Source organism: Saccoglossus kowalevskii, chromosome 2 (genome assembly GCF_978046115.1).
Source record: "Saccoglossus kowalevskii chromosome 2, keSacKowa6.1, whole genome shotgun sequence".
Lineage (NCBI taxonomy): Eukaryota > Metazoa > Hemichordata > Enteropneusta > Harrimaniidae > Saccoglossus > Saccoglossus kowalevskii.
This window is the reverse complement of record NC_140642.1, coordinates 42,195,907-42,211,288: the sequence shown is the minus strand read 5'-3', so window position 1 is coordinate 42,211,288 and position 15,382 is coordinate 42,195,907. Positions and strand designations below refer to the sequence as shown.

General features: G+C 36.7%; 1 protein-coding gene across 4 annotated transcripts in view; it reads left to right on the top strand.

Annotated features, from left to right (window-relative positions):
• The window catches only part of LOC100379078 (cytoplasmic dynein 1 heavy chain 1-like), a 127,227-nt gene that overhangs the window by 105,470 nt on the left and 6,375 nt on the right, over positions 1 to 15,382 (top strand). For all 4 annotated transcript variants that reach the window (XM_085495740.1, XM_085495730.1, XM_085495735.1 and 1 more), the window contains 14 exons: positions 1,029 to 1,301; positions 1,792 to 1,852; positions 2,019 to 2,142; positions 2,424 to 2,537; positions 2,666 to 2,836; positions 3,024 to 3,247; positions 3,797 to 3,904; positions 4,021 to 4,192; positions 5,690 to 5,758; positions 7,389 to 7,512; positions 7,870 to 8,012; positions 10,987 to 11,097; positions 12,618 to 12,678; positions 12,830 to 12,926. In XM_085495740.1, coding sequence (XP_085351866.1) covers positions 1,029 to 1,301; positions 1,792 to 1,852; positions 2,019 to 2,142; positions 2,424 to 2,537; positions 2,666 to 2,836; positions 3,024 to 3,247; positions 3,797 to 3,904; positions 4,021 to 4,192; positions 5,690 to 5,758; positions 7,389 to 7,512; positions 7,870 to 8,012; positions 10,987 to 11,097; positions 12,618 to 12,678; positions 12,830 to 12,926 — 1,852 coding nt within the window. The remainder of the gene's footprint in view (positions 1 to 1,028; positions 1,302 to 1,791; positions 1,853 to 2,018; positions 2,143 to 2,423; positions 2,538 to 2,665; positions 2,837 to 3,023; positions 3,248 to 3,796; positions 3,905 to 4,020; positions 4,193 to 5,689; positions 5,759 to 7,388; positions 7,513 to 7,869; positions 8,013 to 10,986; positions 11,098 to 12,617; positions 12,679 to 12,829; positions 12,927 to 15,382) is intronic.

Sequence of the window (15,382 nt, the reverse complement as noted above, 5' to 3'; positions counted from 1 at the left end):
GTTGTACTGATGCAATTCTTCGGAAATTCCCGAAGACTGCGGAATGCGGAAGTGAATTATCGATGTCGAAGTATGATCTGTTGGAATTGATTTCAGCGAATAAACGACATAGTTTTTCCAAAAAACTAGTAACTAGCCATTTTTGAGAGGTAAACTGTATATGGCATGAAGTATTTACCGCATTTTACTTGTATTAACAGGTCATTGTCGAAGCGTAGTTTATGCACGGTTTCCGTGTTCTATGCATTCACAACATGTTCCTGATGTTCACAACGGTCGATATCCACGCTGTATCATACAAAAAACGATTACCTAGATTTGTTACGCAAGACCAAGTTTTAAATTAGTTGCATTTTGAAGGGGTGGGCGCTTTGCCGAATGTGACCCCAAATATAAAAATTGCTCCAAAGTTGGAGGTGGGCGCTTGCCCGGGCATGGGCGCTAATGCGGTCGAGTACGGTAAAACAGCTGAGCTATATCAGCTGACAGGCTGCTTGTTTAGGAGCTTTAATAAAATTCCTGTTATATTATTCAATAAAAGACATAAAGATTAATACATTAAATGTAGTATTATTTTAGGAACATGATTTTTTTTTGTATGTAATTATGATGGCTTCATTATTTTTCTTCAGAATTGTTCCAATCAAAATTTGAGCCCGTATTTTCTGTGCAAAATATTTATTATTGCATTGTTTCAGTACTTTTTAGTTCCGATTCAGACAAACTGCGACTCTAGGATTGACTCTGCTCATGGTTGCATGTGTATGTCTGTACTTTTCCAGCCATATCTCACACATGCCTGGATCAATCAAATTCAAACTATTCATTGACATGTACATAAGATATTAGATTAAACCCACTAGCAGCTCACTTTTTCATTGATCCAAGAGCAAGATATACTCCTATCAGTTTGTTTTAGTATTGTTATAGTCATTTCAATGAACCAAATATTGCTGTCATGATTGATCATCTTGAATATTTGGAATGACTACTGTAATCTAACGTACACATGTATGATCCCTTTACAGCTGGTGTTGGTAAAGCTCTGCATCGGTTGTTGGTTATTCAAGCATTCAGACCAGATCGTCTTCTAGCAGCAACCCATATTTTTGTCTCCTCTATTATGGGTGAACAATTCATGCTGGCTGCTGAATCTGAGTTAGACCTGGCAAATATCGTAGAGAATGAAGTCAAGCCTAGTACACCAGTCTTAATGTGTTCTGTTATTGGTTATGATGCAAGTGGACGTTTGGATGATCTTGCTGCGGAACAAGGCAAACAGATCACGTCTATTGCCATTGGTAAGTATACCTTGCTTTGAGCTGTCTATGGTTGAGGTAGTTTACAAGGGTTATGACTTGCTTTGTGCTGTCTATGGTTGAGGTTAGAGCTATCTATGGTTGAGGTAAAGCTGTCCATGGTTGAGGCAGTTTACAAGGGTTATGACTTGCTTTGAGCTATCTATGGTTGAGGTAGAGCCGTCTATGGTTGAGGTAGTTTACAAGAATGTCTAAACAAATTATCAGGTGATAAACATTAATAACTTCATCAATATGACAAATAGCCAAATAAATTTAGATTCATCATTAGAACTACAGCTTACATTTAATTTTCAGAATTGTGCTCGATCAAAGTAATATGTCTTGATATTTTAAGGCTTGCATATTAATCTTATATTACACAAGATTTGTGCATAATGATTAGCTTGATTTGTATAACAACTGATAATTCCTGTTCTCTGCATATTGGGGTTGTGTGAAATGATTGTAAGTTAATCGTTGCTCTTTTCAGGTTCTGCGGAAGGTTTCAGCTTGGCTGATAAATGCATTAACTCAGCATCCAAGTCTGGAAGGTGAGATGTTTCTTCATAGAGTAACAAAAAGCAACTTCTGAAAAGAATAAGATTGCATTGAGAAAATAAATCCTAAATCAGCTTTGTTCTCATGAGTGGTATTTTACATATTACTTTTAGTTTATTTTGTTAGTTAGTTCATTTGGTTCTGGTATTCTATTTGCAGATGGGTTATGTTAAAGAATGTACACTTGGCTCCACAATGGCTGGTCACATTGGAGAAAAAACTGCACACATTAAGCACTCATCCAGGTTTCCGTTTGTTTCTCACAATGGAAATTAATCCAAAGGTAAATCCTATGCCATACTACTTATGTATGAAGTAATAAACATATATTGACTGATAATAGAATATCAGTTGTCGTAAAAATAGTGTGTACTTTTATTTAAGTGATTTACAATTGTCACAAATTAAAGATAATTACACAACCTAATCAAATTTATTTAGCAGTATGTCCCTTCAAGAGAAAAGCACATTAAAGGCACTGTACTATAAATATAAGCAGATTTACATGTTTTCTTAAAAGGATGACATGTGTCAGTGAATAATTGGAATAATTCATTCTTACAGGTACCTGTTAATTTATTACGAGCTGGAAGAATCTTTGTGTTTGAACCACCACCAGGAGTTAAAGCAAATTTATTGAGAACTTTTTCAGCTGTTCCAGCAGCTAGAATGTGCAAGGTAGGTTAATATAGTTTATCAGACGCTATACGCTGTATGCCAGTTTTCTCTAAATCAACATTACCAGTAGTTTATCAGACACTATTTCATGTATTTATCTAAATTAATGAATCTATCATTCTCTTTAGGCTCCTAATGAACGTGCTCGTTTGTATTTCTTATTGGCTTGGTTCCATGCTATTATACAAGAGCGATTACGCTATGTTCCCCTAGGATGGTCTAAAAAGTATGAATTTAATGAATCTGATTTGAGATGTGCTTGTGACACATTAGACGTTTGGATTGATACTGTTGCCAAGGTGAGTTATTAAACAAAACATTATTAATGTAGTTGTCAGTGACTCTTTCAAGTCAGCTGTGTAGCAGTGTGCTTCTACAGCTTTACCAAAAAAAAAACAGTGACTGAAAGGAAGAGCAGTAGAAAAAACATAATTGTGAAATTTGGATATGGTCTTGTATATTAAACTACAATATTTCATTTTATAGGGTCGTAGTAACTTGCCTCCAGACAAGGTACCTTGGGATGCTTTGCGTACATTGTTCTCACAAAGTATTTATGGTGGACGTATTGATAATGATTTTGATCAAAGATTACTGACAACTTTCATAAAGAAACTGTTCACAGCAAAAAGTTATGAAAGTGACTTTGCTTTGGTAGAAGAAGTAGATGGAGTGAAAGGGAGAAATATTCGAATGCCTGATGGAATCAGGTGAGTATCCCACTTCTTGTAATGTGAACTATGTGTGTCGTTATTTGCTAGAGACAAATTTCCAAGTTTTGTATCACAATTCACTTTGATCAATGAAAAATGTATACATAGAACACATAATATTCATAATGATGTGGTGCTCTCAAATTGTAATGTGTGAAACAAAATTACACTTAACATTTGAGAATGAACGTTCTGGTCTTATATAAATACCAATAAATAAGTAAGCAACCTCAAACTATTTTTATTGAGGATGTTTTCATGGTCACTTGTTCATTGACCTCGCTTTCAATTTATTGGGTGAAAATAATTTGTGCGAAGTAATGCTTAAATATTTAGTCTATAGCTTGTATTTCAAATTGACAATGAATAGCCACTTTGAGGTGATGGCCACAAATGTCTTTTCAATATTTCTTTACATTGTTGACATCAGAAAGTTACCAAAATAGATCATTTACAATAAATGTATGTTACAGAAATTTATATTGAACTTGTATATATAAACATTGAAAGCATGTTACTATGGCTACACTTTATGCTTGTATGCAGACGGGAACAGTATCTACAGTTTATAGAGAAATTACCAGAACAGCAGACACCATCCTGGTTAGGTTTACCTAACAATGCAGAGAAAGTTCTTCTTACTAACAGAGGTAGGTGACATGCAGGCAGGCAGGCACACTTTCCTGAACGGTAAAAATATGATGATAGTATGCATCTGATTAGTCTTTGGAAAATACACATTCAGTTTTATTTTTGTCTTAAACAGGTAGTGAAATGATCACTAATCTATTGAAAATGCAGTTATTGGAAGATGATGATGATTTAGCCTATACCTCATCCTCTCATGAAGAAAAACCAACAAGTCCCACTGGTGATGGAAGACCAGCATGGATGAGATCATTGCAAGAAACTGCATTCAATTGGTTATCTCTCATACCAAAGGTATACTATACTGCATTATTATAGTTTTGATACAAGAGAAGATTTATGTCAAATGAACTACTTAGTTTTCCTCCCAACCCATATTCCACCAGTTAACCATTTCACCCCACTCCCAACCCAGATTCCACCAGTTAACCATTTCACCCCACTCCCAACCCAGATTCCACCAGTTAACCATTTCACCCCACTCCCAACCCAGATTCCACCAGTTAACCATGTCACCCCACTCCCAACCCAGATTCCACCAGTTAACCATTTCACCCCACTCCCAACCCAGATTCCACCAGTTAACCATTTCACCCCACTCCCAACCCAGATTCCACCAGTTAACCAGTTCACCCCACTCCCAACCCAGATTCCACCAGTTAACCAGTTCACCCCACTCCCAACCCAGATTCCACCAGTTAACCATTTCACCTCACTCCCAACCCAGATTCCACCAGTTAACCATTTCACCCCACTCCCAACCCAGATTCCACCAGTTAACCATTTCACCCCACTCCCAACCCAGATTCCACCAGTTAACCATTTCACCCACTCCCAACCCAGATTCCACCAGTTAACCATTTCACCCCACTCCCAACCCAGATTCCACCAGTTAACCATTTCACCCCACTCCCAACCCAGATTCCACCAGTTAACCATTTCATCTCACTCCCAACCCAGATTCCACCAGTTAATCATTTCACCCCACTCCCAACCCAGATTCCACCAGTTAACCATTTCACCCCACTCCCAACCCAGATTCCACCAGTTAACCATTTCACCCCACTCCCAACCCAGATTCCACCAGTTAACCATTTCACCCCACTCCCAACCCAGATTCCACCAGTTAACCATTTCACCCCACTCCCAACCCAGATTCCACCAGTTAACCATTTCATCTCACTCCCAACCCAGATTCCACCAGTTAATCATTTCACCCCACTCCCAACTCCCAATGAGATCATTGCAAGAAACTGCATTCAATTGGTTATCTCTCATACCAAAGGTATACTATACTGCATTATTATAGTTTTGATACAAGAGAAGATTTATGTCAAATGAACTACTTAGTTTTCCTCCCAACCCAGATTCCACCAGTTAACCATTTCACCCCACTCCCAACCCAGATTCCACCAGTTAACAAGTTCACCCCACTCCCAACCTAGATTCCACCAGTTAACCATTTCACCCCACTCCCAACCCAGATTCCACCAGTTAACCATTTCACCCCACTCCCAACCCATTTTTCTGCTGTTGAAGTCCTACAACTGACTTTCAACCCTAATTTTGCCAGTTAACCACTTCATTCCACTCCCAACCCAGATTCTACCACTATAACTACTTCCCATTAAACTCAGATGATTGCTATTGATTCACTTATCCTGCTGTCAACTAATTTTAGTTTCTGACAATTTGTATCAAGTTTAAAATTTTCTTGTGCACACAGTAACTTGTATTGAGCCATAATATTTTGTTAGTCTTGACACACGTTATCATACTTTTCTTCAACAGTCACTGACAACAATGAAAAGATCAGCTGATAATATCAAAGATCCATTATTCAGATTTTTTGAACGAGAGGTTTGTAAACTATTTGAAAATTTACCTTGAACATTTTGTTTGTTTATTCTCCAATGGTGTTAATAGAAGTTGATTGTTTTTATAACAAATTCTAGTGTTTTTCCATTGCAGCACGCATTCAAAACCTTACGCATGAATGTTTCAGCAGGTGGGCAATCATTCCGTAGCAAAAAAGCAGTCACTTTATAAGTTGCATATAAAAGTTTCAGAAATGTCTGATCTATTAAAATATAGGAGTCATTTTTAGAACATTTTATTGTTAATATCTTCCAGAAATTAATATTTTCCTTCATTACAAGCCATTTTTAGCTCCGCTGTCGACTTTGTCGAGCGGAGCTTATCATATGAGTGATTGTCCGTCGGCGTCGTCCGTGTCAATGTTTTACTTTTTCGACTTCTTCTTGAAAACTACAAGCCTGATACTTGGTGTATATGTATCTTGGGTAGACCTCTCTTAGGTTTGTTCATTTCATGTTGATATCTTCAATTTTCTAATTTTGGTCAATATTTTTGTCATTTTTGGTAAAAAGTGATATTTTCGACTTCTTGTTAAAAACCGCAAGTTCGATTGCTTTGATATTACATATATAGGTACTACATGTGGACCTCTCTCAGATTTGTTCATTTTGTGATGATATCTTCAATTCTTTAAATTTTGGTGAATATTTTTGTAATTTTTGGTAAAAAGTGATATTTTCGACTTCTTGTTAAAAACTGTAAGTCCGATTGCTTTGATACTATTCATATTGTTCATTTTCTAATGATGTCTTCAGTTTTTTAATTGAAATGTGCATTGCTAACAGCGGAGCTATCTCAGCCGATAGGCTGCTTGTTTTAATGTCAAAAGATCCTATTGCATTCACTATCAAAGCAATTGGAAAATTTCTAGCATTAGGATCAGTTTAAAAACAAGCATGACCTATCTGGTCAATGAAAACATTTCAGCTTGTGTGTGTTGGGTGTTGAATAGCATTTCACCTGCACAGTCACAGGGATGCTGTCAACTCATTAAATGTCTAAAACGAGAGTGGTGGGCTTATTCCCAGAGAGGGGCTTATGACCAGAGAAGTATGATATTATCACAAATGAATACCATAACAGCTGTATTATAAGCTGCATCCCTAATAGAAGCTACATCCATTCTTTTTCAACAATTAAAACAAGATGCACCATTTCTGTGTAGATGCTTTAATATAAGCTGCATTCCCTCTGTTGCATCGTACCATTTTAATACAGATTTTACAGTAAGAATCAATAATAAGAAAGTTCTTCACATGTTAAATAATGTTTCTGGAAAGTGTCTTTTTATTTGAAACTTGTGCTATATTTTTATTTGCATCACGAGGAAATATTGTTCAACTCCATGACTATTGTATTTAAGCTATAATGGATATAAAAAGCTTCCAAAAGATAGTCCTGCGTGATATTTTGGAGCCAGCAAATATTACCCGTCTTCAAAAGTTTGTCCAGGACTGGGTATCGGACATATGATATATTACTTTCATCCTCAAGGCATTTTAAGTGCAGTAACCACAAAAAGAATGATCAGTTTAATGTCAGTTGAACTCCAACCTAGTTCTATTGTGCTTGAGATGCAGTTGTAATTTTGTAACTTTCTTAACCACCACAGGTGAACCTTGGAGCTAAACTTTTAGAAGATGTACGTCAAGATTTGAATGAAGTTATTCAAGTTTGTGACACTAAGAAAAAACAGACCAACTATCATAGAGCATTAATTGGTGATCTTGTTAAAGGTATGTCTTTCCATGTTGGCATTGCCTTGCATCTAGTCATAGGTACTATGTGTCAGATCACGTGTGCATTATATTTGTGTAGAACAAGTCGGATCATAAGCTGTCTTTCTTATTGGTTGCCAGCTTACAAGTCATGCTACTCATTAGCATATTTATCACCTAAAAAAACATGGTGACAACTATAGAGGGCACCAGTCGTAGAAATTTCATGTCAACAGGGATGATTCTATAAACTCCAACTATAGAAATTACCATATAAAACAATAAAATTGCCATGACTGGGTCAGTCGAGGCATTTCCTTGCATTCATTAACTTGGAAATCAAAATATTTACACCATTTAAAATTTTTATTTCAGGTATTCTTCCAAAGTCATGGAATCTTTACACTGTACCAACAGGAATCACTGTCATTCAGTGGATTTCTGATTTCAGTGAGCGTATAAAACAACTGCAGAAACTATCTACTGCCACAGTGTCAGGTGGTGCCAAGGAACTCAAGGTAAATTACTGATTTTTGTGAGGAATATATCAATGTTGACACATACATACATCATTATACTGCTTACATTTTATTTCATATAGTGAAAATGCATTAGCCCCTGTCGTGTGTTGAAGGAAATGGTTTCTCGATTGACCCTATGTTAGTGTGTGTATGCATAAATGTGCTTACATGTGTGCACAGATTCAAACCCAACTGGTTATGAAACATCATGCGCATATGATAGGTTGCTGGTGCTTGTTTTGTTAGTCCCTGTTCGGACTGCGTCCAAATTGGGGACTTATGTTTTGACCTCTGTGCGTGCGTCCGAACCTGTATCTTAGAAATGCCTGGACCAATCAAAATCAAACTTCACACATACATCATACATGATATTATACATACAGTTAAAAACAGAATTATTCATACCCCTACTGAAATTTCAATGTTTTGTGTTTTTTCTGGAAAACAACAGGTGGATACAGAATATTTTGGCCGTAATTGGATACCTTTACTTGAAAGGTAAAAATTCTGAATGAGTTTTGTACAACCTCATTTGCATAACAAAAAAGAAATTACTTTATTTGTATTCTGACTCACTCAAAATTATTCATACCCTTTGTCAATAAAACTGTAAAGGCATTGTTAAATACTGTTGAACTTTGAACAAATCTTAACTGGTCCTAAATGGTATCAGTGTTTTTGGTAAGGTGCAGAAATTAAGCCCTGAAAAATTGTACTTTACTTAAACATCATTTAAGTGCTTCAAAAGAGTGAAAATAGAGAAGAGGCCAGAATGGCCCAGAACCACCATATTTATTACCCCCATAAACTACTGTGACAGCATGTTTATTCAGTCATAGGTTTTTAGATAGTGACTGCATAAATTTCAAAACTTTTCTATATTCCTGGCTGTTTATTGACCTTTCTAAACATCATTATATAACATAGACATTGAAGTTCAAAACAGAAATTAAAGCCATTCCTCCATGATGTTAAACAATGTCTTTAAAAGGCAATATCACAGTCAATAGTCAATTGCAAAGCCTTTGTTCTTGACCACAGCATCCAGGCGGTTTCAGTAGCTATTAATGAGAGTTTGGCAGAGCTCCACAGGAATTTTGTCCCACTCTTCCTTGGCTGTGATCTCTAGTTCTGTCAGGTTGAAGGGCCTGTGGGCATGCACCCTAGTCTTGAGGGTTTTCCACAGGTTTCAATGAGATTCAGGTCTGGGCTCTGGCTTGGCCATTGTAGCACCTCCACACTGTTATCCTTTGCAGTATATTTAGGATCGTTGTCCTGGTGGAATGTCCTGTTGGGGTCGAGATGCAGATTTTCTGCAGACTGCCTGATGTTGTTTTCCAGAACTTGGATGTACTGCTCCTTCTTCATGATGCCTTCTACTTTTACAAGATTTCCAGGCCCACTTGCAGAGAAACAGCCCCGCAGCATGATGCTCCCATCGCCAAACTTCACGATTGGCACAGTGTTCTTTGGGTTGAATGCCTCGCCTTTCTTGCGCCAAACGATGGAAACATCTCCGTGGCCAAAGAGTTCCATCTTTGTCTCATCTGACCATGGAACTGATGACCAGAAATGTTGATCCTTGTCTCGGTGCTTTCTGGCATATGCAAGTCGAGCTTTACGATGCTTCTGAGTCAGAATAGGGGTCTTCCTTGGGCGACAGCCGTGTAGTCCTTCCTTGTGCGGCATATGGTCTGCAGTGAAACCTTGGTGCCCATCTCACCCAAGTTGTCCTGAAGAGCCTTGACTCTTGTTCTGGGATTGAAAAAGGCCTCACGGCATACTTTCCTGGCCAGATGAGGAGATATCTTCGACTGCCGTCCACGCTTGTAAATGTTTCTTACTGTACAATGGACTGTACAGTGGGTACTAGCACTCTCAAGAGTTTGGAAATGGCTTTATAGCCTTTCCCATCTTTGTGGGCATTCACAATGCTCATGCGGAGGTCGTTGCTGAGTTCCTTTGTTTTCGCCATGATCATAACAACTGAGGAAGATTTCATTATTGCACTTGATTTTATACTCTAGAACAATGTCATTCCAGAACTCACTTACCACCTTGGAAATTATTCAGACTGGCCTACACAACTTTACATGTGAACAAAACAACATGCAGAATGTCTGAAGCATGTGCATATCAGATGCATATGGCCAAATGCCATGCTTTAACAAAGGGTATGAATAATTTTGAGTGAGTCAGAATACAAATAAAGTAATATGCTTTTTTGTTATACAAATGAGGTTGTACAAAACTCATTCAGAATGTTTACCTTTCAAGTAAAGATATCCAACCACAGCCAAAATATTCAGTATCCACCTGTCATTTTCCAGAAAAACACAAAACCTTGAAATTTCAGTAGGGGTATGAATAATTCTGTTTTTAACTGTATGCACGTTAATTTGTTTCACGATCTGATTCTCAAGATGGCCGAATGATGGCCATTTTTGTGCTAAAAAATCATCAAATATCAAGCATTTCTGGCATTTATGGATGGATTTCGTTCAAACTTGGTACATACATTAGACATTACGGGTTCCTGATGCACATCATTTTATTTGTCAGATCAGATTCAAAATGGCTGTCTGGCGGCCATTTTGTTTTAATGAATGGGCTTCTAGAGCCATATCTCTTAAATGCTTTGACTGATTATGTTCAAATTTTATATATTCGTTATAAATCATGTTATATATATACATGTATTAAAAATGGCTGATTTTGAATGCTGTTCCAGAGCAATATCTCTCAATATGGACAAGTACTTGTTTGACGATCAGATACAAATGTCAATGATTTTCATGTTAAAAAATCATATTCCTGACATGGTTATATTCCAGCTACATGTATATTACTATAAACAAAACTATATATCTTAAATTTGATAACTAACAGGGACTGTGCCATGCATGGCTTGTTTCATAATTAGATTCAATTACTACATTTATTATGATTGACATTTACTGTTATATTTCAGAATCAGCATGTTTGGTTAGGTGGTTTATTCAAGCCTGATGCGTATGTGACAGCTACACGTCAATATGTAGCTCAAGCCAACAACTGGTCATTGGAAGAATTGTCCATGAAGGTAATACAACTACACAACACTAGTACTATGCATTCACGTAGTGTAACTATCAAATAATGTACATAATATTCTAATTACCTAAGTTTTGTTTTTGAGTCTTTGCAGTGTGTGTGTGTGTGTGTGTGTGTGTGTGTGTGTGTGTGTGTGTGTGTGTGTGTGTGTGTGTGTGTGTGTGTGTGTGTGTGTGTGCGTGCGCGTGTGCGTGCGCGTGTGTGTGTGCGTGCGCGTGTCTGTTCCACTGATATCTAAAGAACCACTCATTGGATTTTGATGAAACTTGGCACATAGATGCTCCAAACTAATGTGCAGATTTGATTAGTTTTAGGTAAAAATCTGTGCAATATTAATTACCTAGTTTACATAATGATTAATCAATTTTCGGCTTTTCCACTGATATCTCAAGTACTAATCATCACATTTCAATAAAACTTGGTACATAGATGTCATAAGACACTGCACAGACCTGATAGTTTTTAGGTTAATATCAGTACATATTAATTACCTAATTTGCATAATTAATTAATTTTCAGCTTTTGATATTTCAAGTAGTAATCGTCACATTTCAATGACACTTGGTACATAGATATCATAGGACACTGCGCAGACCTGATAGTTTTTAGGGTGATATCAGTACATATTAATTACCTAATTTACATAATTAATTAATTTTCAGCTTTTAATATTTCAAGTAGTAATCATCACATTTCAATGACACTTGGTACATAGATATCATAGGACAATGCACAGACCTGATAGTGTTTAGGGTGATATCAGTACATATTAATTACCTAATTTACATAATCATTTTCATTTTCAGCTTTTGATATTTGAAGTAGTAATTATCACATGACACTTGGTACATAGTTACTTGAGGACTGTGCAGACCCCTGATTAGTTTTTGGGTAAATAATTGTGCATATTAATTACCTTATTAGCATAATTAGTTAATTTTCCGCTTTTTGCCTGATATCTCAAGTACTAATCATATTTCAATGAGACTTGCTAAATAGATCTTCTAGGACTATGCAGAGACCTGATTAGTTTTAATTGGATATTAATTACCTAATGTGCATAATATTCCACTGATATATAAAGAACCACAAATTGGATTTTAATGAAACATTTAAAGAGAACTATGCAGAGACCCAATTAGTTTTTGGTAAATATTTATGCTTATTATTACTAATTAACATAATCAATTAACACTGATATCTCAATTACTGATCATCACATTTGAATAAAATTTGGTACATAAATGCTCTAGGACAATAGACAGGCCCGATTAATTTTGGGTTGAAATTGGTGCATATTAATTCTCTAATTAGCATAATAATTCTGTTCTGTTCATAATAGTTACCTGATTTACATAATTAGTTTTCAGCTTTTCCATCAATATCTCATGTACAAGTAATTTTGAATTAATTTTTAATGTGTCTTCAATACTCTCAGCACAGGGGAGTTCTTTCTAAGCTTTCTTTCATTTGTTGTTGACATTTGTATTTTGTTCATTTATGCTGTAGGTATCTGTTTCTGATGATGGTAAACAAGTCAGTCTTGATGATTGTAGTTTCTCCATTATAGGTAAGAATATCTGCCCAGTAGCATTTTGCTGTCTGAATTATTCTGTCGTTTTCTCATAAGATTTCTAACCCTTCAAAATGGGTGTTTTGATCTGACGACACCTGAAGTGTTGAGAATACCAAATATGAAACAATCTTCTTTTCATTAACAGGATTGAGACTACAAGGTGCAACTTGCTCTGGTAACTTGCTCCACCTGTCAAATCTAATATCAACAGAATTACCATTCACAAGTTTCACCTGGACCAGGTATGCATCTTTCATGTGAAATCAGTTTATCAGACAAACTTTTTAAAACTTTGTGTCACATTTGATGTGTTAGCTGATTATTTTCAGTACCCATTCAGACTTGTGGATTAACCTCTGTGCCTGCAACCTTGTGCATTGAACCTATATCATAGACATGCCTGGACCAATTACGCGTGTGTGTGTGTGTGTGTGTGCGCGCGTGCGAGCGAGCGACCGTTCCACTGCTATCTCAAGAACCATACATCGGTTTTTGATGAAACTTGGTGCATAGATGCTCTGGGCCAATGCGCAGATTTGATTAGGTTTTGGTAAAAATCCATGCTCGTTAATTACCTAATCTGCATGAAAATTAGCTAATTTTTAGCTGTTCTATGACTGTTCCACTGATATCTAAACAACCACTCATTGGATTTTGATGAAACTTGGTACATAGATGCTCTGAACTAATGCTAGGTTTTTATTAGTTTTTGGTAATAATCCGTGGATACTAATTACCTAATTTGCATAATGATTAGTCAATTTTCGTTTTTTCCACTGATATCTCAAGTACAGTACAGTTCTCGCGGAAGCTTTGGCTTTTGTGGCATCATTGTCGCCTACGCATGGCTTCATTGTCGCCTCAGCATCGCATCATTGTGGCATCAGCTTTGCGTCATTGAAAATTGAAGCTGTGTTCGCCTCGCTATTTTGTGGCATCATCGTGGCCTCAGCTTCGCAGTCTCATGGCATCAACATGGCATCAGCTTCAACTTATTGTGACATGAGTATGACCTCATTATTTGTACGCAGAAGGGCAGTAGACAAAAACATGTACAGAAGTTCGATATGTAATCGATTTGAAATTCAAGGCGAATAAAATAATATGATCAAGAGTAAAATGACATTTTAAAAAGATATCTTGTTTAATTATTTTAGTGTTGCGAGTATTGGGCACCAAAAACTTTGCGAAGTACATTACAATCGGCAAGGTGATGAGTTTCATATTGACTGGAAGGAAAATCGTGATAAATTCAAATCACACGATGGAATCGTCGTTCTGATACAACACAATTTGCTGTATACGAAGTGAGACTGTTCTTGTTATAAAATTTACCTTTTTTCGCTCATTTTATTTGCTGCTAGAAGAGCAGATTCAGATTCCTCATTTCAGTGGTATTTTTCTGTGTTTCGTTTAGTTTTAGCCGAGTCCGACCCCATGCCCGGACTACTAAAATATGCAATACACACGTACGCCGCCTGGTGCGTCGGCGCTAGTCATCTTGATACAAAGTTCCAAAACAAGTGCGTACATTTCCAACATATGATTGGATGGTTGTGGTGGCGTCGGTCTGGTAAAATTTGACAACCAATTCTCAAAATTAAGTCACGATCAGTGATCTTAGCTCGATCTATACGTACTTTAAAAGTATTCTCACAAACATATTTTCGAATGAAAACGAGCCACATGCCCTGTAAAAAATCGAATAGCGCTTGACATGCAGAAATAATTTATTGGGCTTCAGAAAAAAAACGTGTCCATTTAGTGTGGCCGTAAATATTTGGTCACCAGCCGATGAACAATTTGAAAATCATGATTCACACGGAAGTCCTTCTATACTGAAAATAATCGACCCAAGTCTGGTTTACCTTATTTCCCAACTTGCAAAACTGATTTGTATCTCAGCCCTGTTTTTTTTTTCTTTCTTTTTTTGTACTGAGGTAAAATCCCATTCGTTTGTCAAAATATACCGATGTTTTTCAGTGAAGCCTGTCACAGCACAAAAAAAACTTTGTGAATCGACGATGGAGATTGGATGGTACGACGACCCTTCAATTTGCGTTAAATATGTTTTGTTACAACATCATTGATTGGCTGAGAGTCACCTGATCGGAGCACGACCTGGGTTACAGAACCATATTAGTCCGTATTATCAACAGGACTTTGCGAGAAAACCACACTCACATTTTCAACCATTTTAGCGCGGAAGTTGCCAACAAATGTCGAAAACTCGTGAATTTTATGAATTCAAATAAAATAAAGCTAGCGATTCGTAAGACTGGTTAATAATATATCCCCGATGCTCTTCGATTTTTTTATTTCAAGGTGAGAAATGGATACTAGTAGTTGAAGTTCCATCGATTTCAAGGCGACTATTTAACCGCGACAACTCTACGCTCTGTTGTAGTTTCGCGAGGTAAAACAAAAATACATCAAATAGTACTTGTTTAATTATTTGGTTGTACAGCCCGCAAATTACGGGACATGATCCCCATGAATTGCGATAAATAAATGCTGATTGTGTTGAATGACGGACGTCGGGACCGTTTGAAGAAACAAATTACGGTCGGTGGACATTTCAAACAAATGAAATTATTAACGAATGACGAGATTTTTCTAGGTATTTACGATCATACGATCATACCAAATATATACAAAATTGACAAATACACAAAGAGGTGTAATAGTAGGTCATTTT